General features: G+C 35.4%; 1 protein-coding gene and 1 pseudogene across 1 annotated transcript; both read left to right on the forward strand.

Moving 5' to 3' along the window:
* The first annotated feature begins 5,885 nt into the window (after positions 1–5,885).
* LOC125121118 (olfactory receptor 5F1-like) lies at positions 5,886–6,830 on the forward strand. Its single transcript, XM_047769410.1, has one exon. It carries the CDS (start codon positions 5,886–5,888, stop codon positions 6,828–6,830), a length of 945 nt encoding a protein of 314 aa, XP_047625366.1.
* A 3,612-nt stretch (positions 6,831–10,442) lies between these two features.
* Positions 10,443–16,243, forward strand: LOC125120719 (olfactory receptor 10AG1-like; annotated as a pseudogene).
* The last annotated feature ends 9,419 nt before the right edge of the window (positions 16,244–25,662 follow it).

Below are 25,662 nucleotides of genomic sequence, written 5' to 3' on the forward strand. Positions count from 1 at the left end.
GACACCTTACAGAAGTTCAAACTCTATGATGTCTCTACCCAAAGGTACATTGCATAGGGCCTCCCTTTGTGGAAGATAATTCCCATAGTCTCAATATTTAGCCCTTACAATATTTATGTCTACATAATGTGAATTAATGCATTATATAAGAAATGGTAAGAACCTCAGTTATTGTCAAGGCGATCTTCTCAGCTGAATTTTAAATTATTCTATTACTGTAGTAGCCTATGCAAATTTCTATTTTTCCTGTATTGTCACAAGAGGAATCATTGGTGACAAGACAGTAATATTTGCACCTGTGAACATTATACTCTCATTTAGAAAACAAGATTTTCTCCAGAGTCTAAGTCATTAGAGTCATAGTTGATTTAATTAGTTACTGTGGTGAGGAAGTTGAATGCAAACACCACTCTACTTTTTTTTTTTTTTTTTTTGCCATTTCTTGAGCTGCTTTTGCAGCATATGGAGGTTCCTAGGCTAGGGGTCGAATCCGGACCATAGTTGCCGTCCTATGCCACAGTCACAGCAACGTGAGATCTGAGCTGCATCTGCAACCTACACCACAGCTCATGGCAAAGCGGGATCCTTAACCCACTAAGCAAGGCCAGGGATGGAACCTGCAATCTCATGGTTCCTAGTCAGATTCGTTAACCACTACTTGTTTGGGGTGAAGGATCAATATTGGGGGGAAGTTTATAAGTGAGAAGTCTTCAAAAAAGACATATATCTCCCTCACCTCTTTCTTATTCTATGGAGACCTTGAAAAACTGTATGATAGGGAGTAAGTTTGCATTCTAGAAGACAGCTCTACCTCTGCTACTTTCTTCTCCTCCTCCTTCTTCTTCTTTTAATGTCAGTACTCATGCCATACATAAGTTCCCAGGCCAGGGATTGAATTTGAGCCACAGCCACAACAGATGCCTCAGGTGCACCAATGCCAGATTTTTTAACCCACTGTGCCAAAGTGGGAACTCCTGCTATGTTTTTTATGGGGAAAGTTTATGTCTGTGGCCTTATCACTGAGGAACAAATATTATGAACTCAGATGGCTAAGCCCAGATTTGGATTAGTTGTTTAGGAAAGTACTGAGAAATGCTGGTTGCCCAGAGAAACCTAGGGAAAGATTCACCTTCCAGTAGAGAAAGGTGTCCATAGGCTGAAAAGTCACTGGTTTTCTGGGAAGCTTTGAAATGACTTCTAGGAAAATAGTCACAAAATCTTGCCTGTTTATAACTATTGCAGATATTTGTAAGAGTTGAATGATCTGGATAATATAAAATAATATAAGCATCTATTAAATTTAAAACCTTTAAAGTTAAATGAAAATTTTATTTACCAGTTTTAAGATTTCCATCAGTTTCACATCCTTTATCATTTGCTCAGCAAATATACCTACCTACAATATTATTCCATTAGCTTCAAATATTAAACACTCACATATCCAAAAATAAATGGAATTGTAATTATTCAAGATTTTCTTAGAAAACAAATGGTTAATTTTGTGTGTGTGTGTGTGTGTGTGTGTGTGTGTGTGTGTGTGTGTGTGTATACCAGATTTGGATAAAAGACAATTGAATCAAACTCCATTGTAAGTTTTCTAGTTATATATATTATTACCTAACTGGTATGACAATATTATTATATGTGGGTACACTCATTCAACTATAGTAAGATTTAAAAATGTTAAAAGCGTTATGAAAATTATGATCATATTATTAGGCTTGTGTATGTATTAAAAAGGGGTTGTGCATAGCTGGTGTTATTTGCACAGATGTTATTTAACTGAATTTCAGTTATTATAGAAAGAGCCTGGATACAACTCTGTGAATCTGTGGTGAACTGATTTAGACTGGAAAGTTTAACTGGGAACTGTGAGTGAGCACATCTGTGTGTATGTTCCTTAAAAGCTGTGTCTCGATTTCCCACAGCCCTCCTATAAGGCCCAAAAGTTTTAAAAGAAGCCAAGGGAGCTTGTCTTCATGTTTCAGAACACCAGGGCTGGGGTGAGCACTGTGGGGCTTGAACACCTTGTTTTTCAGGGAATGCCTGAGCCTGGGATACCCCTGTTGTCTTCTGGGTCGCCCACCAGGGGTGTGCCTCTCCATGAGATCATTTCTTCTCCCTCATCTCTGTGTAGTTCTTGGGGGAATACTACTAGTCTCCCGGTCATTCTGAGAGAGTTGTTCTAGACATGGCTGAAGTTATGCTGTGTTTCTAGGAGGAGCAGAGACCAGGGTTTTCTGCCTCTCTCTTGAAGTTTAAGTTGAAAGCTGTTATTAGTATTGTAGAATTTAAGAATTCCTTTTGTTTTTAGGGTTCAATAATATTGATCTGTTCTTTGTAACAATCTATAATTCAAGATGACTCACTATGCTAATTCTCCTCCTATTCCTTTTTATTCAAATTTTTGATTGCTCAGTTACAAGTTGTTTTAAGCATTGCTATTCTTAAGCTGTTAATTATTTCATACATGTAGATAAATACTGTGCATTTCACAGGTATCAATCATGACATAATTTTTAATGGCAGGGTGAAAGGATTTTTACAAGTCAAGTTTTCAAACAGTATCTTGTACCATGTGCAGATCTTTAGGTGCTGAACTACTCTACCTATTCTGATGGCTGGAAGATTGGATTAACTAGACGGTATCACACACACACACACACACACACACACACACACACACACGTAAATGTATATGCATCCTAAGTGATTTGATAAAATGGAACTTAACAAGATAATCAGGTACTTGGTTAATAACTATTTCTGTTGAAGATTATGTTCAAGTTGTAAAAAAATTAACAAACAGAAACCTCAGCTAAACAGAGTTCAGAGACCAGAACAGGGACTCTCATGCCTCCTGACTATAGCAGAACCCAAGAGGAAGAAGAAAGACTCCTCTTCTTTTCTGAAAAATCAATCATCCAACAAAAAACCATTAGCTCTTTGCTTTTTTCTGCAGCCCTCCCAAATTCCTTTTCTTCTCCTTAAAGCAGTTCTCCTTCCTTTGCCTTGTAAGAATTTGCAAGTAGCTCGCCATAGGTGCAGAGCCAGAACTGGAATTCTTTGCTTATCCTAAATAAACTTTGCTAGAGAACTAACTATCTGGCAGTCTATTTCACATCAAAAAAGTTGATACTTCCACTTCCTAAAAGTTTGTCTACTGCAAAGTCATTTAGTAGATTTAAATTTTTCTTGTCTTATCTGCAAGATATGTAAACTATCAGTGTCAAATTCAAAGACTGGTATAGAAAATTAATTGAGAATTTAAATGGAAAACTGTAATATACTACTTGATGCATTATGAGTTTTCTGCGCAAAGAGATTCCCCATGATTTGGGCACCCAGTGTGATTTATCTCACCACCTGTACTTGTGTAATTCAGTCTGGAAAAACTGTAAGATCAGAATCACAGAAATTGCACAAGACAACACAATTCTGAAATCATAAAAATAACTTGTGTTCTTATTTTTCAAGGTATCTTTGGCAATTAGTGGTTTTTGTGGTTCCATGTGAATTTTGAGCTGGAGGTGTCACCTTCCCAGACTTCAGACCACACTATGAAGTTAAAGTAATCAAAAACAGCATGATACTAGAATGAAAACAGACACATAAGTCAATTGAACAGAATAGAGACCCCAAAAATAAACCCATGCACTTATGGTCAATTTAAGCTAATACAAAGAAAGCAGGAATATAGAGTGGTGAAAAGACAGTTCCTTCAAGTACTGCTAGGAAAACATCACAGCTCCATGTAAAACAATGAGATTAGAACATTATTTCACAAAAATAAACTCAAAATAGATTAAAAACCTAAATGTAAGGCCAGAAATCATAAATTCCCTAGAAGAGATCATAGGCAGAACACGCTTTGCCATATATCATATCAATATTTTCTGGATCTATCTCTGAAGGCAAAATGAATAAGAGGAAGAGGGAAGGGGGAACTAGGGGTATGTGATTAAGATATTATATATAAAATAGATAACCAACAAGGATATACTGCATAGCACAGGAAATTATAGCCATTATCTTATAATAATTTTAATGGAATATAATCTGTAGAAATAGAAATCACTATGCTGTGAACTTGAAACTAATGTAATATAGGAAATTGACCACATCTAAATTTAAAAATTTAGGTTTTCCTAAACCAATGTCCTTTTTATTATAGTTGATTTACAGAATTTTGTCAAGTTCTGTTTTACAACAGAGTGACCCAATCATACATATTTCCCTGTGCTGTACAGTAGGATCCTAGCCCATCCATTCCAAATATAACATGCATTCCCCCAAAACCCCAAAATGCCTCTTCATCCCACTCCCTCCCCTTTCCCTCTTGGAAACCCTAAGTCTGCTCTTCTTGGCCATAATCTGTTTCTGTTTTTTTTTTGTTTGTTTGTTTTCATTTTTAGATAGGATCATCTGTTCCATATTTTATTTTTTAATTTTAATTTATTTTATTTTATTACTCAATGAATTTCATTACATTTATAGTCGTACAATGGTCATCACAATGAAATTTTATAGCATCTGTTTCATATTTTAGATTCCACAAGTAAGTGATATCATAATCCACTGTCTTAATTGCCCAGGCTATAGTATTTCTTTAAATAGCAGATTTAGTTAGTATCCTCTCCTCATTTCACTCAAAACAGAGTTAGAATGAAGGTTAAACTTACCCAAACAAGGGGAGTGTGTACCCACACACACACAGACACACACTTACACACACAAACACACACATGCACACACAAAAGAAGAATAAATTATGCTTTTTGATAAGCTTAAACTACAAACAAAGAGGCAATTCAACAGCCAATTAAAATTATTTTCTGCTTTGACAAAAACTTGAAAGTAACGTAGAGATCAGAAACCAATTTATGATCAAAGAGCCATATAATATTTTATTCCATTTATCCTCATGTTATCCTATTTCAATTTCTTTGAGACTGGAGTTTCTCCCTTTAGAGGATTGACACCGTAATTAAAACCTGTAATCCAGTCCCCATGGTTACCCAACCCTCTTTATGGAAAACAAAATAAAAGGGCAGCAATGTGCATATACTCAGAAGGTATCTCAAATTTTTATAAAGTGTTAATTCAAAGTTTCTCTGCTTTTCATTTCATTTTAAGAACAAAAATGTTCTTAAGTTTTACCTGAGCTTGCTAAGGACAGTAATAAAAAAGAAAATAATTGACTACACAAGTAGAACTCTGAGAAGGAAGCTCTAAGTATCTGGTGCCATTATTCACAGCTGCGGACAGGTATAGAGTCTACTACTACATGGCAGTGATTTGATAGCATACTCTGGAATGAGACTACTGTGAAAATACTAGAAAATCATTTTTAAGAATATGATAGCTATCAACATAATGGTAATTTGAAATGGTCACTCTCTTTGCTGCTTGGAGAAGAGCCGAGTGATTTCTGGATGGCGTTGCATGGATTTTGGTGTTGAAGAATATACAGACTAGTCTTGATGAGATAAAAAAAAAAACACATTTGAGTTAAACTCGCATACTTGTTGAGAGAATGAGAAAGGCTTCAGCAAGGATAATTCTGTGCTTTGCATTTTGGATGTGGGCTTGAAGAGAAAGAATATGTATGTTGCATTGCAGTCCAAGCAATGGACTTAGATCAGTGATTGAGAATCCTTCGAATCAGATACAGACAATTGCTTAATAAATCCCTGTGTATGCTCATTTGTCCACTAATTTTCCCATTACTGCGGTGATTCTATTTACTATGCTATATTATCTCAGGGTTTATTTTTTTCCCCATGTGTTACTGACCTCATTAGTATTTCTACTATTTCCTGTTAAGTTTGGGCAAGGAAGTATTTACACTTAATTCAAGGTTACGATTACTCTAATTGTGATAAATGGCCAGAAAAAATCATACTTTGCTGACTGAGTTCGTCCTGTTGGGGTTAGCAGACACACTGGAGCAACAGATTACCCTCTTTATGCTTTTTTTGGTGATGTACACACTTACAGTCTTGGGGAATGTTGGAATGATCCTCTTAATCAGGATGGAGGCCCGACTTCACACACCCATGTATTTCTTCCTGGCCGTCCTATCTTTTGCAGACGTTAGTTATTCATCCACCATCACTCCAAAGATGCTGGTAGACCTATTATCAGAAAAGAAAACCATCTCCTTTGCCGGCTGCTTCCTGCAGATGTACTTCTTTATAACCTTTGCCACAACGGAATGCATCCTTTTTGGGTTAATGGCCTATGACCGTTATGTGGCCATATGCAACCCTCTGCTTTACTCCTTGATCATGTCCAGGACCGTCTGCCTAAAAATGGCAGGAGGGGCTCTTACAGCAGGACTGTTGAACTCCATGGTCCACACAGGTTATATAAGCAGTTTGCCATTCTGCAGGTCCAATGTCATCCATCACTTCTTCTGTGACATCCCTCCACTTTTTAAGCTCTCATGTTCGGACACACACCTATATGAAGTCACTTTGTCCACTTTTGCTGGCATGAATATGGTCGGGACGCTGTTGGTGATCCTCACCTCCTACTCCTACATTCTCTTCTCCATCTTTCGTATGCATTCAGGGGAGGGGAGGCACAGAGCATTCTCAACCTGTGCCTCCCACCTGACAGCTATTATTCTGTTTTATTCCACCGCCATCTATACCTATCTGAGACCTACTTCCAGCTACTCCCTGCATCAGGACAAAGTGGCTTCCGTGTTCTACACAGTGGTGATCCCCATGCTGAACCCTCTGATCTACAGCCTCAGGAATAAGGAAGTAAAGAAGGCTCTATGGAATGGAATTACTATGAAAAGTGTCCCTTCATTCCTATGATTGTTGGCTTAATTTTGTTAACTAAATAGTGTATTTAATGAATTTTCAAATACTCTTACAAGCTTTCTGTTTTTTGCTAGATTACTTCCTAATAATCATTTTATTTTAATACTCAAGTGTATGTATCTAATTAGATATAAACTAAGTTATCAAACTTATATAAACCTATGGAAATTTTCATCTAATCATTCTATATTTCTCTTAAGTTCTCAAAAACAGGGCTTATTAGTAATGAAAATTTGGTTACAGAAGGAAAGGATTAACCATTTAGAAGTAAAGGTTATAATCACATGGCTGTAGCCACATAAAATATTTGTAATTGTCCATTTGTTTTTTCTCTGGGCCGTCTTTTTCACCATTCATGATTCATTAAATATTGTTAGATATCACCTATCTCACCAATGTTTTGAATTCACAATAGATTTCCATTTCAATTTATTGACTTATTTTCTGAGGAGTTGCCTAAATTACATTCAAGGACTATGTTTATAATTGCAATAATAAACTCTCCACCATATGTATTCCTTTTCTCTCCTTCAAAGCACACATATATTCATTAAATACCAAGTGTGAGTTTGTACCAATGTATGGTATCAAGTAAACTGCTATATGGTTAGAATATACCAACTACAAAACTCTCCAATTCCTTTCCTATCTCTCAAAATTTTCTGATTCTTCTCTCCCTTTCACTCACTCAGACTGACACATGCACGCAAAGCCACAGGCACACACATTCAGCTACTGGCAAGTTTAATCAGTGCATAGTTCCAAAGCAAGCAGATCAATGTTTAATGGATGAACCTGACATATACTCTTTGCAATAGGCTCATGGATTTCCTGCTTATGGAAATATTTTATCAATGGACAATAAACATCAATTAAAATTGTTTTCAGGAAATAACAATTAAAAATAACCTAAAATGCATCTTAATGTTAAAACTAAGCATTACTATGGAGGTACATGTGAGTTGGCTTCGTAGAACTCTGGAGGAAACTGAGTGGGGAGCCAGACCTTGCTAAGAAGACAGCCCACCCTTAAAGTTTTTACAGGGAAACTCCCACAACCCTTCTCTTGCCCTTGCTGCTGAAGTGCCACATGATAGAAGCTGTGATATTCAAGTCACCCAGGATGTGGCAAAGCAGACTACTGACATATCACTAAAGTTGATCCAGTTTTACCATCCCTTGTCCTCAATGGTGCATCTCGGGGAAGTTCCTGAAGTCATCAGTGTTGTCTGTGCACCCTGGGCCATGCTCTCACCCCACAGGTCCCATTGGTCATCTGGCCTGAGAGGTCCAGCAGCAGGGCTGATCTCAGAGATGGTTCCCTCCTTCACTGAGTCGATCATCTATATTCTTCTGCACCAGCTGGTTTCTCCTAGGCTGGTGTCTTTCTGTTTTCCCTGTCATAGTTATTTAGTGGCATCACATAGGGCACCAAGATATTTCACTAGTAAATACTCATATTCTATTCCTTCCATTAAAAACTTTAATTTCTAGTAAAATTTAGCAATAGAAATAATGCCTGTGGAATGAGATTCAGTTATTCTGAGATTTCGACTTTAGACATCTATATTTTGAACCTTCTTTAATTTCTAATTCTGCTCTCCTACGTTTAATTACTCTCATTTAGAAATCCTACAAATATTTCCAACTTTGTGGGTCATTATCATTTAATGTTATTAGTTAACTTTAATTCATTGAATATGTAACTCTTACATAAATCAAGATTATTTTTAACCTATAGTTGTTTGTAAAACTTTTTTTGACTTTTTAGGGCCTCACCCAATGCATATGGAAGCACAGCCACAGCAGTATTGGGTCTGAGCTGTGTCTATGACTTAAACCACAACTCATGGCAATGCTGGATCCTTAACTCACTGAGCAAAGCCAGGAATCAAACCTGCATCCTCATGGATACTAACTGAGTTCGTTATCACTGAGTCACAATGGGAACTCCAAAAGTATTTTTAAATTGTTATATTTTTTTGCTTATGTTTCAAAGCACTTACATAAAACATGTTCAGAATATTTTTATTTTCTTTAACTCAAAAGAAATTTTAATTGCAAAAGTGTTAAGGCTTCCAATTATCATACCGACTTTGAATTTATCATTCTCTTCTCTCTCTTCTCTCTTTCTTTCTTCTTAATCTGACAATATTTATTAAGCCCCTCCATTATGAATGTAGCATTCTTTTTGCCCTTTTCTTCTCTGGATTGCTTTCAGTTTTTCTAATGTTTCTCTTCTTTTATTTCACTGAAATATTTAATATTACTGCCTTCCTCAAATATAGTTATCAACTGATATTCTTCCTTATTAAAGGGTTTTTGAATAATTTGTAATGAATTCAGTTTAAAATGCATGCCTTTATGTTGTTCTGGTCAATATTCTTCAGCGATTCAGTGGGATCAGAAATTAATTTTAAAAACCTGTGAATGTCATAAAGCAAACACAGTGGAAAAAATGAAATCACCAATATTTAAGAATCACATAGATCCAAATAAACAGCCCCCTAAAAAAAGATGAGATTATTAATAAATAAAGTCCTTTATTTTGGTGAAAAAATGTGCAGAAACAGACTGGTATTAATACATAAAAATAATGTTTTGGAGTTTCCATTGTGGCTCAGTGGGTTAAGAACCTGACACAGTGTCTGTGAGGATGCAGGTTTGATCCCTGGCCTCAACTGGTTGGTTAAGGATCTGGTATTGCTGCAGACTGTGGCATAGATCAGAGATGTGGTTTGGATCCTGCATTGCTGTGGCTGTGGCTGTGGCCAGCAACTGCAGCTCTGATTCTACCCTTAGCCTGGGAACTTCCATATGCCATAGGTGCAGCCCTAAAAAGAAAAAAATGTTTTACTTGCTTTGTTAAATCTAAACTGATATTTTCAAAAATAATTTTCATTGGTTTATTAAAATTAGAAATCCTACATTCTGTAAACAACAATTAAGTAAAGGGTAGTTGTGAGATAAGATAAATAGCAAACCTATTTAACTTAAGACAGCTCAAATAAAATCAAATGTAGTGTATTAATGCATAATCATGTTTTAAAATACATAAACACTATTATTTCAAGAACCCCCTGTTTGTAGGATACAGAGTTTCCTGTGCCTCCTGAAGAGTACAGAGGAGCATATGATATGGTTAGATATTTATTGAATGATTAAATAAATATAGAAATGCTGAATGCATGAATTAATTATGTTACATAGCTTAGCAGATTCATAGCAACAATAAAAATTCATTCTACCTTCTCTCTCCTATTAGTTTTACAGCCCTCAAGTTATTTTCCCATCCTGACCTAATTCAAATAAACAACTTGAAACTTATTGTACTACGAACCCTTGGTCAAATTCATCTTTTTCTTGTATGTACCTATAAATAAAGATAACTTCTTTACATGGCATGAACAGAGAGCCTTAACCCATAAAAAAATTAGATCATGCCTGAACACTAGAAAATTTCCAAGTTCCAGTCTAAGTTAAAAAATATGTATAAACAATTGAAAATTTAGTATCTAAAGAATTCATACACAGATACAACTTTAAGACTGTCTTATACAACCTTTCCCAGTATGGGAATTGCTTTACTTTCCAAAGGTGGAGGGGATGGGGAGGCAGGTAAAGAGAGTGGCCAGTAGGCTCCTGCTCCTCAGGCCGTATTCTTTAGAGAGAGAAACTTCAGTGCAGCACTAATCCAATGAGAGACAGTTGTGATGATTTTCTAAGTTAACACTTGATAAATGGTTTATCGAACTTAAAAGTACAGCATGTCCTGGAGAGAAGATGTTTGCCATAAATAAAAGGGTATTTTTTAAGATGTACTGATTCGTTTAAAACAAGTCTGAATTTCAAGGAAAAAATAAGAATGGCTCAACTTGTTACTTGAACACTTCAAACCAGGCATTTGTATTTCACAAGACCGTATTTTCTCTAAAAGACCAACACATGGTTATTGCTCCATAAAATCAAAAGGTGAGCAGTTATACTATTACCATGCTTATTTTATTATAGTAAATTTTTAACTCAAAAGCCAAAAGACATAAAAATAATATCTTCCAATAAGATTCTTTTATGAAATACATCTTCTGAACTTGAAATATACATACTGTCAGTAATGCCATTCATTTTTAAAAAAAAACTTGAAATATTAAATAGATGTGATTTTAATTGGGTGTTGTGAAGAGTTTTATAGTACTCAGTTCTATTACTATTATTCAGAATATTAAACTCAAAATGGTATTTACAGAGTTCCCACCATGGCTCAGCGCAAATGAATCTGACTAGCATCCATGAGGATGCAGGTTTGATCCCTGAACTCCCTCAGCAGGTTAAGGATCTGGTGTTGCTGTGAACCATGGTGTAGGTCACAGGTGCAGTGTGGATCTGACATTGCTATGGCTGTGGTGTAGGCCAGCGGCTACAGCTCCTATTCTACTCCTAGCCTGGGAACCTCCATAGGCCATGGGTGCAAACCTAAAAGAAAAAAAAAAATTACCATTGAATGTTCTGTGAAACCCATTGATTTTGATTAAGGATATGGGTTCTAGCATTGCTTTGCTGAATTTGAATCACCTAAGTCACTTGCTAGTTCCTTGACACTGGAGAAGTTTATTAACCTCTCTATGCCTCTGGCTCTCTGTGAAAATGTAAATAATAACAGTGCCTACTTTACTCAGAATACGATAATTGAGATAACACAAAATCATTAGCAGGGTTAGCACATAATATGTTGAAACATTGTTAACAATTTAAAAAATTCGAATAGCCATTCTTCTCTACTCTCCACAGCTATGCCAATTCCTGCTAAAATGGAAAAATTGCCAAAGGATGAACTGAAGTTCCCATGTTAGAACTGTCCACCTACCATTAATTGTTAATGGAGAGAATAGATCAACTTCAGGAAGGCAAATTATCAAAGGTTATCTCTTAGGAGGCTCAGATCCTAAACAGGATTTGAATTAGACTTTTAGTTTAATTTTACTTACATTTCTATATCATTGTCTTCTTGTCTTATGTGTTTGAAGAACAATTGTCAGAGACTGGCACAGATAAGAAAGAGAAAAAATAAAGATGAAAATCCCAGTAAGTTAGAGTGGTGTTTTTTTTTTTTTTCCCACCTTGATATAGCTACTGATTTGTACTCAGTAGAAAGTAGTTTACTAATTTTAACTCATTAATCCTGACAAAACTCTATCCTGTACATTTTTCCTTTCCTAGATTGAGAAAAGACTACTCCAAGGTAGGAAAAAGAGACCAAATTTTCAAAAGAGAGAAAAAAAAGAAGTCATCTGTTAACATAATGATGATAAATACAGTAAGTTTGATGATTATAAGAATGCCTTGTAGAACCCTACCCACCTATTTGTCAGTCATTAACATAGATTATGCTACTTACTCCTCAAAACAACTTCCTGTGTTACATATTATTATTGCATACATCTTAAAACAAAAGTTAAACTCTGATAGTTTAAATAAGGATATATTATAAGAATATATCTCATTTCCAATTAAAGTCGCTCAGTGTCAAGATCAGTGAATACTTGAATACTTAAATGGAATGTGATTACTGAAATTAGGGGCAAATCTACATTCAACTAATTACCTGTCAGGAAATACTTATAAGCTACTCACCCATAACAACACCTGGATAGTCATAGAGATATAAAACTGAATCAATAGAGAAGGGTATTTTTTTTCCTGGAAAATGTTTCATTATGTTTTATTAAAAGTAAACTTACATAGAAAACAGAAACAAACTCACAGATTTCTAAATCAAACTTATGGTTACCATAGGGGAACTGTGGGAGAGGAGGTATGAATTAGGAGGATGGGAATAATATATACATAGCACTGTATATAAAATAGATAATTATGAAGGACCCACTGTACAACACAGGGAATCTCCTCAATAGTCTGTAGGAACCCATATGCGAAAGAATGGACATGTGTATATGTAAAACTGATTCATTTTGCTGTACACCTGAAACTAATACAATATTGTAAATTAACTATACTCCAACAATTTTTTTAAAAAAGTAAAAACAATGGAATGATTCTGTGATACTCTAAGATCTGATGAAGTATTAGATTAAATATCATGCCCTGAGTCATTGTCCAGTTCTCCAGTAGCTGGACATAGACTCTGCACAGACTCTGCACATTATAGGGTAATACCTGACTCACATGTCTGAAGTTACCACTCATCTCTAAGCTTTGTGATGACAGTAACTGAGCTAATACTGTTTATTATTAGTGTCCATAGTATTTAATACACCTTGTATTTAACACCAACTTGGTATTTATTCATAATACACTCTAATAATATATACAGCAAAATATTGATTTACATTCAAACATGTTAGTGACCAAATATTTAATTCCCTTATTCTCCAGTTTGTTTTCATAAGGTATAATTGAGGAAGAAAAGCAAAACACACATACACTGTAATAGACATAAAATCTCAAAAATTGTAAGAAGATATAAAATGCTAAAAGAACTACCAAATTGCAAAAATAGGATAAATAAAAAGAGAAGAGACCAGAAAACACAAAGACAGATATAGCAAGATAAGCTTTAGTGGAGTAACATAGGTCTGAGTTGGAATAAGATATTATTTGTATCTATAACTCCCCAGGTCCTTGGTCCCTTCTTTTGACATTTCTGAGCTATAAGCAGAGATGAGCCAGAAGGGAACTCTTGCCATTAGAGTGTGCTGTGAAAAATTAAAGTTTGTGAATTAAAGAAAAATTAATGAATGCAGAAGGGGGGAGTTTAAGATTACTGAGAACTAAGAAAGTAAAAGAAATTTTAAGTTGTTTCAGTTGATTGGGTTTTGTGAAAAGGAAGAGGAACTCAGGACTTTAAAAGAAGAAAGGGAGGCTGTACTGTGTAGGAAGTGAAGACAGACTTGGGAAATTAAGGAAAATGTAAATCACTCACAGAAATGTGACTTTAGGAATATATGGCAGTCTGTTGAAAAAGGTCACAGTTCAGCATTAATGAAGGTTGGATAGAAACCACAAAAAGTGATTTTAGGATCCAGCATTATGGACAAGAGACTGAACTTATTTGGTCTGCAAATGCTTAATTATAAGGAGCTGATTAGGCTAATGTTACATCGCAATTGGCATTAGACTTTCTTTTTTAATTTCAATTTGTTTTAATTTTTTTTGTAGCCACACCTGCAGCATATGGAAGTTCCCAGACCAACGGTCAAATCAGAGCTGCAGCTACAGCCTATTCCACAGCCTCAGCCAGAGCAACATCACATTCACCTCATCAGGTTGTGGCAGTGTGTCCTTAACCCACTGAGCAAGACCGGGGATCAAATCGGCATCCTCAGAGAGACTATGTCGGTTCTTAACCTGCTAGGCCACAATGGGAACTCCGTCACTAAGCTTTCTGATAGTTAATTCAGATATAGTGATTTAGAATATATATTATGTATATACCTATATAATACATCCTCAATATATAATATGTTTTATATATATTCAGAAATTCATATTTAAAGGTAAATATAACATATAGACAGATACTGCATTTTGTCAGGTGTGAGGTATATGATTTCTGAGATCAAATTTTTTATACATTTATTTTCTATTTTTAAAAAATTAACCCATAAAGGCTATAAACATATTTAATTAATATTACAGGTCTACAATTTTGAATAAGTAGGGTTGGTAAGAGCATTGAGGGTCCTAGTGGGGTTGAGAAACTATTAGGACAAAATCCTGTTAATTTTATTTCGTTTTCTAAGTGTCAAGTGAACATATGACTCACAGGATGTTTTATTTCTCACATATATTTCTCTGATATGTTTAATGGAATATTTTTCTATAATGGAGGCAAGAAAATATTTCTTATTTTACAAGTCTCTTTCCCAGACAGTGAGAGGTCAGGCTAGCCTGAACTTGGCCTAGCAGCGGAGTCTTACCAATCACCCCTGCTTTTTGATTATCCAAGATGGAGCTCTCAGGGAAAATATCAAAGTGAATGTGAAAGAATAACATAAATGATTGCAGACTAAAAGGGGGTAGGCAGAAAATATACAATTAAGCAAATGGAGACTAAAATGATCAGGACAGAGAAACGTTTTTCAAGAGAGAATGTCCCACGTTGCCTAGAGCAGGTCTTTTTCTGAGAATAGATTACTTTATGTATTGGCTTTTGCATCACTGTGTGTGTGTGTGTGTGTGTGTGTGTGTGTGTGTGTGTGTGGGCTGGGTTATTCACATATTCATAATCTTTAATATGGGCATAAATGAGAGGGTTTCATATTATTTTCTGATTTTAAATTGTGGTTTAGAATTCATTAACAAAAATATAAAACAAAACCAAAAGATGGATATCTACCCTGTGTCAGTGCATTTAAAAGCATAATTTGTTATGGCCCATTTTCTGCTGGGCCCATCAAATTGAAGTGAATTCTAAACTTTTGTTCATAGACAGGAACCAGGGGACAAAATCCCTTGCAGTGGAATCAGACTACATTGCTGGATTTCATCTTGCTTGGCTTCTCTGATGTTCCCAGCCTCCAAGGATTTCTTTTTGGGGTGTTTTTGATCATCTATGTGATTATTGTGATGGGAAACAGCCTGATTATCATCATAACCAAGATTTATCCTTCCCTCCAGACCCCTATGTATTTCTTCCTGAGGAAATTTTCATCCTTGGAAATATGTTATATATCAGTCAGTGTCCCCAGATTATTGACAGGTCTTTGTAAACAAAACAGAAACATATCCTTTCTGGCCTGTGCTACTCAAATGTACTTCTTTCTGGTGTTGGGAGCAACTGAGTGTTTTCTTCTGACTCCCATGGCTTATGACAGGTATATTGCCATTTGAAACCCATTACTGTACCCTCTCATAATGAACAGTAGGCTGTGCAATCAACTGGGAGCTGGCTGTTGGGTCAGTGGAATCCTAGTGCATGTAGGGTTTACCTACCAGATCTTCTCTCTCCCTTTCTGTGGCTAAAACCAGTTGAATCACTTTTTCTGTGACATACCTCCAGTCCTTAAACTCACCTGTGGGGATACTTTTATGATTGAGATGTTTATTTATGTGGTTGCTGTCATAGTTGTCACTATTCCGTTTATGTGGATTCTTGGATCATATGTGAAAATTATTTGGGAGCATCTTGAATCTGCCTTCAGCCACGGGGTGAGCCAAAGCCTTTTCTGCCTGTTACTCCCATCTCATGGTTGTAGCTTTATTCTTTGGATCAGGCATCATGACATATTTGAGACCAAATTTCAGTCGTTCAATAGGGGTGGACAAATTACTTTCTCTTTTTTTACACCATTGTCACACCAGTGTTTAACCCTGTGATATATTGTCTGAGAAACAAAGATGTTATGGTGGCCTTGAAAAAACTTCTACTGAAACAGGTTGTGCTATGACTCAAAAACATAACTTTATAAACTTTTTTTCATCTCTTTTATCATCTTAAATAATCCTATGTTTTATTGTCATTTCACAAATGAGGAAGTTGAGGAAACTCGTCTGAGGTCACGTAGTTATCAGGGGTAGAACCGAGTTTCAAATCCAGCCTTCCTTTTTAAATTTTTTTAAAAAATTAAATATAGTTGCTTTATTTCTTATTGATAACTGTCTCCACACACTAATTTCATTCCTTTCCCAATTTTGATATGAATCTTAATGATTCTAGATGAGAAATTTCACATTTTTGCATTACATAAAATAAAGTCTGCTGTTATTTTTTATTTTATTTTATTATGTCTTTTTGCCCTTTTCTAGGGTCATACCTGTGGAACATGGAGGTTCCCAGGCTAGGGGTCCAATCAGAGCTGTTGTTGCTGCTGACCTACACCAGAGCCACAGCAACGCAGGATCAGAGCTGAGTCTGCAACCTACACCACAGCTCATGGCAACACCAGATCCCCAACCCACTGAGTAAGGCCAGGGATCGAACCCGTGACCTCCTGGCTCCCAGTCAGATTTGTTAACCACCAAGCCATGATGGAACTGTTGCTGTTATTTTTATATATAAAATTAATCCCAAACTCAAGCCAAAGTATTGGATTCTCTGAATGAACACATAGAAGTCATTAATGATTGTTGTTACCATTGTTGCTTAAGATTCCAGAATGTTGCCTACGTTTTCTGTTTCAAAATTGATTATTCATATTTATATCTCATCCCAATACATGGTATTGGGATTGAATAGACATTGAATTAACTTTATTATATTAAAAGAATAACTAATAGCAAAATATAGCAAGCATGGCACTGATGGTCCCATTTGAAGATGAGCACTCTAGCTGCAAATACAACATAATTTTTAGAAACATAAAATGTTAACTCAATGGCAGTGTACCCCTTGGCTCCACAGAACAAGGGGAAGAAGAATACCTTGCTGCATTTGAGTTGAGGAAGGCTTTCTAAAAGTTCCCTATATAAGGGGTCAGTGTAGGTCAGGAAGATGTGGTTATTTACCGATAGAACAACATTCATGAAGAGAACATTTGAAACTGGTTTCTAGAATGAAGAAAGTAGACATTGCTGGGAGATGGTTGCCTCTAAAGCTCTCAGTGTAGATTTGTCCACTGTGATGAGAAGAGGTTGTGGCTGTATTATCATTGCATGTTGAATGAAAGCAATGTGTGCTATGGGAAGGAAAATAAATGTGAGGCATTCCTATCTACACCCCTGTTTCTACAAGAATTAGGGAAGGTCAGAATCTGGGGATGCCACCATTTATGATGGGAGGGCATCCTCAGATATTGGTGTCTTTCCTTCTTTTCTTCTTTGAGTCACTTTATTTATTTATGTGGTTTAGTCATGTTTTCTATTTTTTTATTAAAGGATAGTTGATTTACAGTGTCATGTTAATTTCTTCTGTACAAACACAGCAACCCAATCACACATATATACATTTTTTTTCTCATACAATCTTCCATCATGTTCTATCCCAAAGACACTGGATATGGTTCCCTGTGCTGCACAGGAGGACCTCATTGCTTATCCACTATAAATGTAATAGTTTGCATTCACCTCTCCCAAACTCCAGATATTGGTTTCTGAATATAATAGTCCTCTCAATACCTACCACCTACATGAGGAGACAGTGTAGTTTTACAGAAGAACCATTGCTCTGGTCAATATTGGTGCCAAAGAGATATTTTCCAGCAATGGCCAACTCAGTTATTGCCAGGGTACAAGATCACTCCTGTACAAATTTCCTTCAACATAAAAGGCAGACCAAACCTTCCCAGATTTGGTTTTCTAGTTTTGACCACTTAAGTGGACTCCAAAATCTTCTTTTAACTGGCACTTCTCTCTGAACAAGCCTTTTAAACTCTGAATATCACTGTTTCCTTGGGAAATATATATCCTTTCACAAAGATCCAGGTCCATGTTGGAAAGGAAGAGGAATATTTTCCTCTGAAATTAGAGGGAAAAGTTAAATAATTCCTTGTAAGAGGGTGACTTGTACTAACAGTTGGCATAGGAATCCTGAGGTCACGACAGTGAATAAATGATGGGGCAGAGTGTATAGAGGGAAAGTAAAGCATTCAAAATTTTTATCATTATTTTAGTTTAAAAACAGTGAGAATCTAGTCAGGGTCAGTGAATACAGAAATAGAAAGTCATCTCAAAAAGTAAAAAAAAAAAGTGATTTTTAGTTTAGTTTGGGGATAAAGGTATCATTAACAGGTTTCATACCTCTATTTTTTAAACCAAAATGTGCAGAGTGTGTGTGTGTGCGCTTGGTTGGTATAATGACAAAAATGTACTTTGGAATGAAGTTATTGGCTTCAGTTTAAAACTGGCCTGGAAATCCTGATAAATTGCATTGTTATGATCATTATACAACTATAGATGTGATAAATTCATTTGAGTAATAAAAAAATAAAGTTAAAAAAAAACAAACAAAACAATCTAACAAAAAAAAAAAAAAAAAACCTGGCCTGGAGAACAACTAGGTAAGATCATCCTTCAAGCTTTCTCTATTTTATTTCAACGTTGTATACATGCTTAATTCATGAGACTGCAATATGTTTTCTTCAGTGAAAAAGGTTATATGATATGTATGAACACACACACCTCCATTCCCCTGCTTTATCTTCCTACCTCTACCATGATGGAAACTGACAGAGTAAAGAATATATATAATATTCCAAAGAAAACACCTCTCAGCTAGGAAGCAGTGTTTACAGAGTGGTCTGGAGTAAAACTTTTTCAGAGTTGGGGTGTCCTGCTAATCAATGGACCCTATCATTTCAAACCCCCAAATCAACTTTCAGTCTCAAGGTAAAAATAGAATCACAATTTCCATGAGTTTTGAATTCAATAGAGAAAGGGAGCAGAAGCAGAGAGTAAGCGGTAAAGATCCAGAATCAGAGGGAGAAGAGCAATGAAGAGCAGACAAAGAAGCACAAACTGGAGATGACCTGTAATCTAGAGAAAACATTGCTGAGGCTGAAATATAATCTGGGCCACAGCGGCCACTGATGCTGCCACTGTGGCAATGCCGGATCCTTTATCCCACCGTGCCAGGTGGGGGTTTGAACGTGTATCTCTGCAGTGACCCTAGCCCCTGCAGTCAGATTCTTAACCCACTGTGCCAGAGTGTTAACTCCAAAGAGACATTTTAAATTTAGTTTGTGAGTGCCTCCACGTTGACCATTTCTTATGGAATTCAAATATAATATTTTAGGTTTTTTCATAATTATTATAGTGATTAAACATAACAATTCATGGAGTCGAATGAATTGCTGTATTCATATTATCATTGTATTTATTAATAAGGTCTAAAAATGAGTGAATAGAAATTATTGAATGCTTTCAAAATGTCAGGAATTTTTTCCACACACTTTATTAAAACAACTTAATTTTCATAGCATTAAAAAGAAACAATGGAGCTAAAATAGTTTAGGCAATTTGCGAGTCATCCATAAGAATTTCTCCAGCTTTATACCATGCAGATACATACTGCATTATACCACATATATAACATGTTTACTACCATGGAGCCAGTGAAAAATCACAAGTTCTGTTATTTGAGGTACCTACATTAAGATTATATCCCATAATTATTATTTTTTGGCCTTTTTTTGGGGGGGACTGCTCCTGAAGCATATGGAGGTTCCGAGGCTATGGGTTGAATCAGAGCTACAGCCGTCAGGCTACATCACAGCCACAGCAACACAGGATCTGTGTCCTACACCATAGCTCATGGCAACGCTAGATTCTTAACCCAGGGATCAAACCCCCAACCTCATGGTTACTAGTCAGATTCATTCCTGCTGCCTCACAATGGGAATTCCTTTATCCCACCATTATTTAACTGATCTGCTTATACTACATAGGAGCAGAAGATTGCTGTCTAGCCAATAGTTGTCTTTTCACTGTAGTGTTAAGTGCCACTATCACAGCAAAAAAAAAAAAAAATGGAGAGATATTTTATACAAGAATGGTTTAAGATCTTGCTTATAAGTCAGGAGAAAGAATTGAATGTTGAATAAGTCAGGGATGAAAAGATAAAGACAAATAGACCAGAGATATTCTCATCCTTGTCTCCTCAGCCTCATACTGGTGATTTGGTCTTGATGAGTCCCTTATACTTATACTAATTGCAATGCACACTTATGTTTTACTACACTAATATAAATCCATCTTAAATCCACAGAAAGAAAGCATCAATGATACTTATTTTACAGGTGAGTAAAATGACTCATTAAAACATATGATATTACAGGGCACTATATCCAATCACTTGTGATAGAACATGATGGAAGATAATAAGAAAAAGAATGTGTGTGTGTATGTATATGTGTGTGTGTTTATATGTATATGTGTGTATATATATATATATGTATATATGTATATATGACTGGCTTACTTTGCTGTACAGCAGAAATTGACAGAACATTGTAAATCAACTGTGCTTTAATAAAAAAATGAAAAAACATATGATATCATGTAGATGTGAAATCTAGTTAAAAATGACACAAAAGAATGTATTCACAAGATAGAAACAGATTCGAAGATTTCAGAATCAAATTTAAGGCTACCAAAGTAGAAAGGTGAGGGGCAGAGATAAATTAGTTTAGGATTAACACATATACATTACTACATATAAAATAGATAACTAATAAGGGTCTAATGTGTAGAACAGGGAAATCTACTCAATATTCTCTAAGAATCTACCTAGGGAAAATAATCTGAAAAAGAATGGATATATGTGTATGTGTCACTGATTCACTTTGCTATACACCTGAAACAAACACAACATTGCTGGTCAACTACACTCCATTAAAATTTAATCAGTGATTGGTCTAAAAGTGGCAGAAACAAGCTTGAAACCTGGGCTGTCACACTCTGACCTACTATTCTGCTTTTGGACATAGTAATGGGTCAGAACAGCATGTAAACTAAGGTTAAGTGATTCATCCAGGCTCATTGTTTAAGTCCTTTTTTAGCAACTACAAAATATAGAAAATGTGTAACTCAGATTTTATATTTTACACATATCAGTTTTTATCCAATACCAGTTACCAATTTTTTTGCATTGGTATGTAAAGTAGATTTTCATGAATATTTGGTGTGGGATAAAAGGAGATATTTACATAGTTCATCCCCTTGAAGACGAATTTTTAAATCCTCGAGTGATTTATCTGTCCATTCAAATTCCTATTTTCCTTGATATTTTTAAGTTTGTACTGATTTTCTCCAAGAAAGTGCTTAAAGTCCTTTGTATCTTTTCCCTTGAAATATACAAGCACCCAAAGTATTCAAACCAATTAATTCTAGGCCTAATGTTAAACCTTAAAACTTGTATTTCTAGCCTCTTTGGAACACTGATTATAAAGGTAATAGGGAAAGATACTTTTCAGTAGGCAGTAAAATGTATAATTTAAAAATAAAAACATGTGGTACATATATACAATGGAATATTACTCAGTCATGAGAAGCAGGAAATAATGCCATTTACAGAAACTTGGATAGACCTAGAAATTATCATACTAAATGAAGGAGTACCTGTTGTGGCTCACTGGAAACAAACCCTACAAGTATCTATGAGGATGCAGGCTCAATCCCTGGCCTCATTCAGAGGGTTAAGGATCCAGCATTGCCATGAGCTATGGTGTGGGTCATAGATGCAGCTTGGATCCCACATTGCTGTGGCTGTGGCATAGGCTGATGGCTACAGCTCCCATTAGACCTCTAACCTGGGAACTCCCATATGTTGTGGCTGCAGCACTAAAAAGAAAAAAAAAAAAAAGAACTTATTGTATTAAGTGAAGTAATTCAGAGACAAATATCATATGAGATCACTAATACATGGAATATAATAGAAGTGATACAATAGAACTTACAAAACAGAAACAAACTCAAAGATTTTGAAACCAAATTATGTTTACCAAGGTGGAAAAATGGTGAGGGATGTATAAGTTAGAGGCCTGGGATTGATATATACATACTACCATATAGAGAATAGACAGAGGACCTACCATATAGCACAGAAAAATTTATTCAGTACTGTGTGGTAACCTATATGGGAAAAGAATCTGAAAAGAAATGGATACACACACACACACACACACATATATATATATATATATATATATATATATATATATATATATATACACATATGTGTATAACAGATTTACTTTGCTGTATGCCTGAAATAAATACAACTTTGCAAGTTGTATTCCAATAAATTCAAAAAAATAAATTACAAAATCTCGTAGTGCATATGCAGGGAGGATGAAAGTTAAAGTTCATGAAATCTCTGATAAATTTCAGATCATAGGTTAATATGTGAGTGTGCCAATATTATATTTTGGGTGTAGGCAATTTGATAGTCTATTCTCTTGATGAGATAGTAATAGGAGTTTATATTATTGAGGATTTCTATATACCAAGCTTTTTGCATAGAACTTGGAATACATTGTTTTGTTTAATTTTTATGACAACCCAGAAGTTTGATATAATTAGCCCAATTTTATTCATGAGGACAGTGAGGCACAAGAAATTAAGTCATTCTGCAATAACAGTTAAAAGCCTTGGTTTTAGTTAGTTGTTTTGCTAACAACTTCTTGATGATGACCTGAAACATCACATAAGCTCATCCTTTTCTTAAATTGTTTAGTTAACTCTCATACTTTACAAAAAAATATTACATATTTGATAACTATCAAGCAGGGAGTAGTTTTCAATGGCATGAAGACAGGGTCTTTACAAGTCAAGTTTTTAAGGACTGCCTTCCATGAATTTGCAGAATCTATCATTAGGTACAGGGGCATTATATCTATTCTGATGACTGGAAAATTGAATTTTATAGAAGATAACACAAGCATGTGTATTCATTTGCAAAAATATGTGTGTGTCTCTATGAAATAATCTAAGTGATACGTAATAATCTAACTGACTAAGATAAAATGGAATTCAACAGGAAAATAAGTTATCTGGGTATTAATTCTTCAGGCTCAAAATTATATTCAGTTTTTAAAATGTTAATAAAACAAACTTCAATTAAATACAGTTGAGAGAAAAGAAAAGGGGGACCTCTCATGCTTATGACTATAGCAAAGCCCAACAGGAAGTAAAAGGACTCCTTTCCTTTCCTGCAAAGGATGCAGCCAGTGAAAGTCATGGACTTTTTGCTTACTAGAGTCCTCTGAAAGTTCACTTCCTTTCTATGAAAGAGCACTCTTTCCCCTGGCTTGTGGGAACTTCCAGGTGGCTTGCCATGGTTGCAGACACTGCACTGCAATTCTCTGCTGATTCCTAATAAACTCATTTTTTCTGGGAAACTGCTGGACAGTCTCTTAATATTAGGTCAACAGAGTCTATTCTAACAACTCCTAACAATTTGTCTATGGCAAATTCAGTTAATAGCTTTAAAATTTCCTTTTCTCTTCTGCAAAATATGTAAAATAAAAGTGTCAATCTCAGAGACTGGTGTAGAAGATTGAGAATTTAAATGGAAAATGATGGATTATGAGATCATAATATAAATACAGACTCTCTGTGCATATGGACACTCAGTATTTGACATGGAAATTCTGGAGTTTCATCTCCTTGTAAGATAAAAACCACAGACAATTCAACCAGCATAGTTCTGAAATAATAATAAAAAAACAAGTTTTCTTACAGATTGTCTTATTTGTTCAAGATATCATATTTCTTTAAACAGCAGATGTAGTTAGCATCCCCTTCTCATTTATTTCACCCTGGAACAGAGCTTGATTGGACATTGAATTTACCCAGACAAGGGAGGGATACACACATATACACACACACAAAACACATGCATGGGAGAATAATAAACAGGTGGGGGCCTTTGTAACTTTTTGGAATAAGATAAAACTACAAAGAAAGATGCAAGCAAATAGCCAATTGAAATCTTTTTTTTTTTTTTTTTTTTTACTTTGGCCCCAAATTTTAAAGTAGCACAGAGACCATAAACTGCTTTTTTTATTACTGAATGAATTTTATTACATTTATAATTGTAAAACAATCATCACAACTAAATTTTAGAGCATTTCCATCCCAGACCCTCAGTGCATCCACGTCCCCCTCAACCTGTTTCATTTGGATACAAATCCCACATAATGCATGATTCAATTTAATGCCTGTGATTATAACTTGTTTCCTTTTGAGACTGGAGTTTCCATCTTTAGAGAATTGACTTCAATTAAAACCTATAATCTCGTTCCCACGGTTTCCCAATCCTCTTTGAGGAAAGCAAGATAAAAGGGCAGCAGTGTGTATTTACTCAGAAGATGTCTCAAATTTTTATGAAGAGCTATTTCAATTTTTCGGTATTTCATTTCATTGGAAAAGGAAAAATTTCTTCTCTTTTACTATTATGTCTCAATGAGTTATTAGTGATTCTCATAAAAAGGAAAATAAAAGGCTATAGAAGTAAGACCCTGGGAGGAAGTTTTGAGTATCTGGTGCTGCCATTCACTTGGACAGGTACAGTGGCTGCTACTGCTACTGTGACATTAATTTGACAGTTTATTTTGTCCTGAAAAAGGTTGTTGGGGTCGCTGCTAGAAACACTACAAAAATATACTGAAAAACATGATGGATGTCAATGTATTTGCTATCTGAAGCTGGCTATTTTTTCTGCTGTTGATTTTGGGGTGGCAATACATGGATTTTGGAGTTGAGGGACATATAGAATGGCCTTGAGGAGGAAAAGAAAACCTGCATTTGAGTTAAAAAGACATACCTGTTGAGAGAAAGAGAGAAACTTCATCGAGAATAGTTCTGGACTTTGCATTTTGGATGTGGACTAGAAGAGAAAGACTAGGACATATACATTGCATTTGCAGACACTGAAGGGAAATATGTGGACTTACATCATTATTTGAGAGTCCTACAAACCAGATTCAATACAGACAGTTACTTAATAAATCCCAATGCTTATTCATTTGTCACTAATTTTACTCATATCAGTCATTCTATTTACCACACCGTAGTATCCTAGTGTTTTTTTTTCTCAATATGCCATTAACCTCATTAACATTTCTACTATTTCTCATCAATTCAGACCGTGAGAAATATTGGAATACATGTAATGCATTTTCGGAAACTGAGATGGGCTACGAGAACTTAGACCAGAGATTTGGGTGTCTTACAATGCAGATACAAATTCCTCATATATTCCAATCCACTAATTTTCTTTTACTTGTCACTCTATTTACTATACTTATTATCCAAGTTTTTTTTTGTCATGTATGACTAAACGTATCAACATTTCTACTGTTTCCTGTGCACTTTGCAGAGGGAAATATTTACACTTAATTCAAGGTTACGTGTACTCTAATTGTGATAA

This window comes from Phacochoerus africanus, chromosome 2, assembly GCF_016906955.1.
Source record: "Phacochoerus africanus isolate WHEZ1 chromosome 2, ROS_Pafr_v1, whole genome shotgun sequence".
Lineage (NCBI taxonomy): Eukaryota > Metazoa > Chordata > Mammalia > Artiodactyla > Suidae > Phacochoerus > Phacochoerus africanus.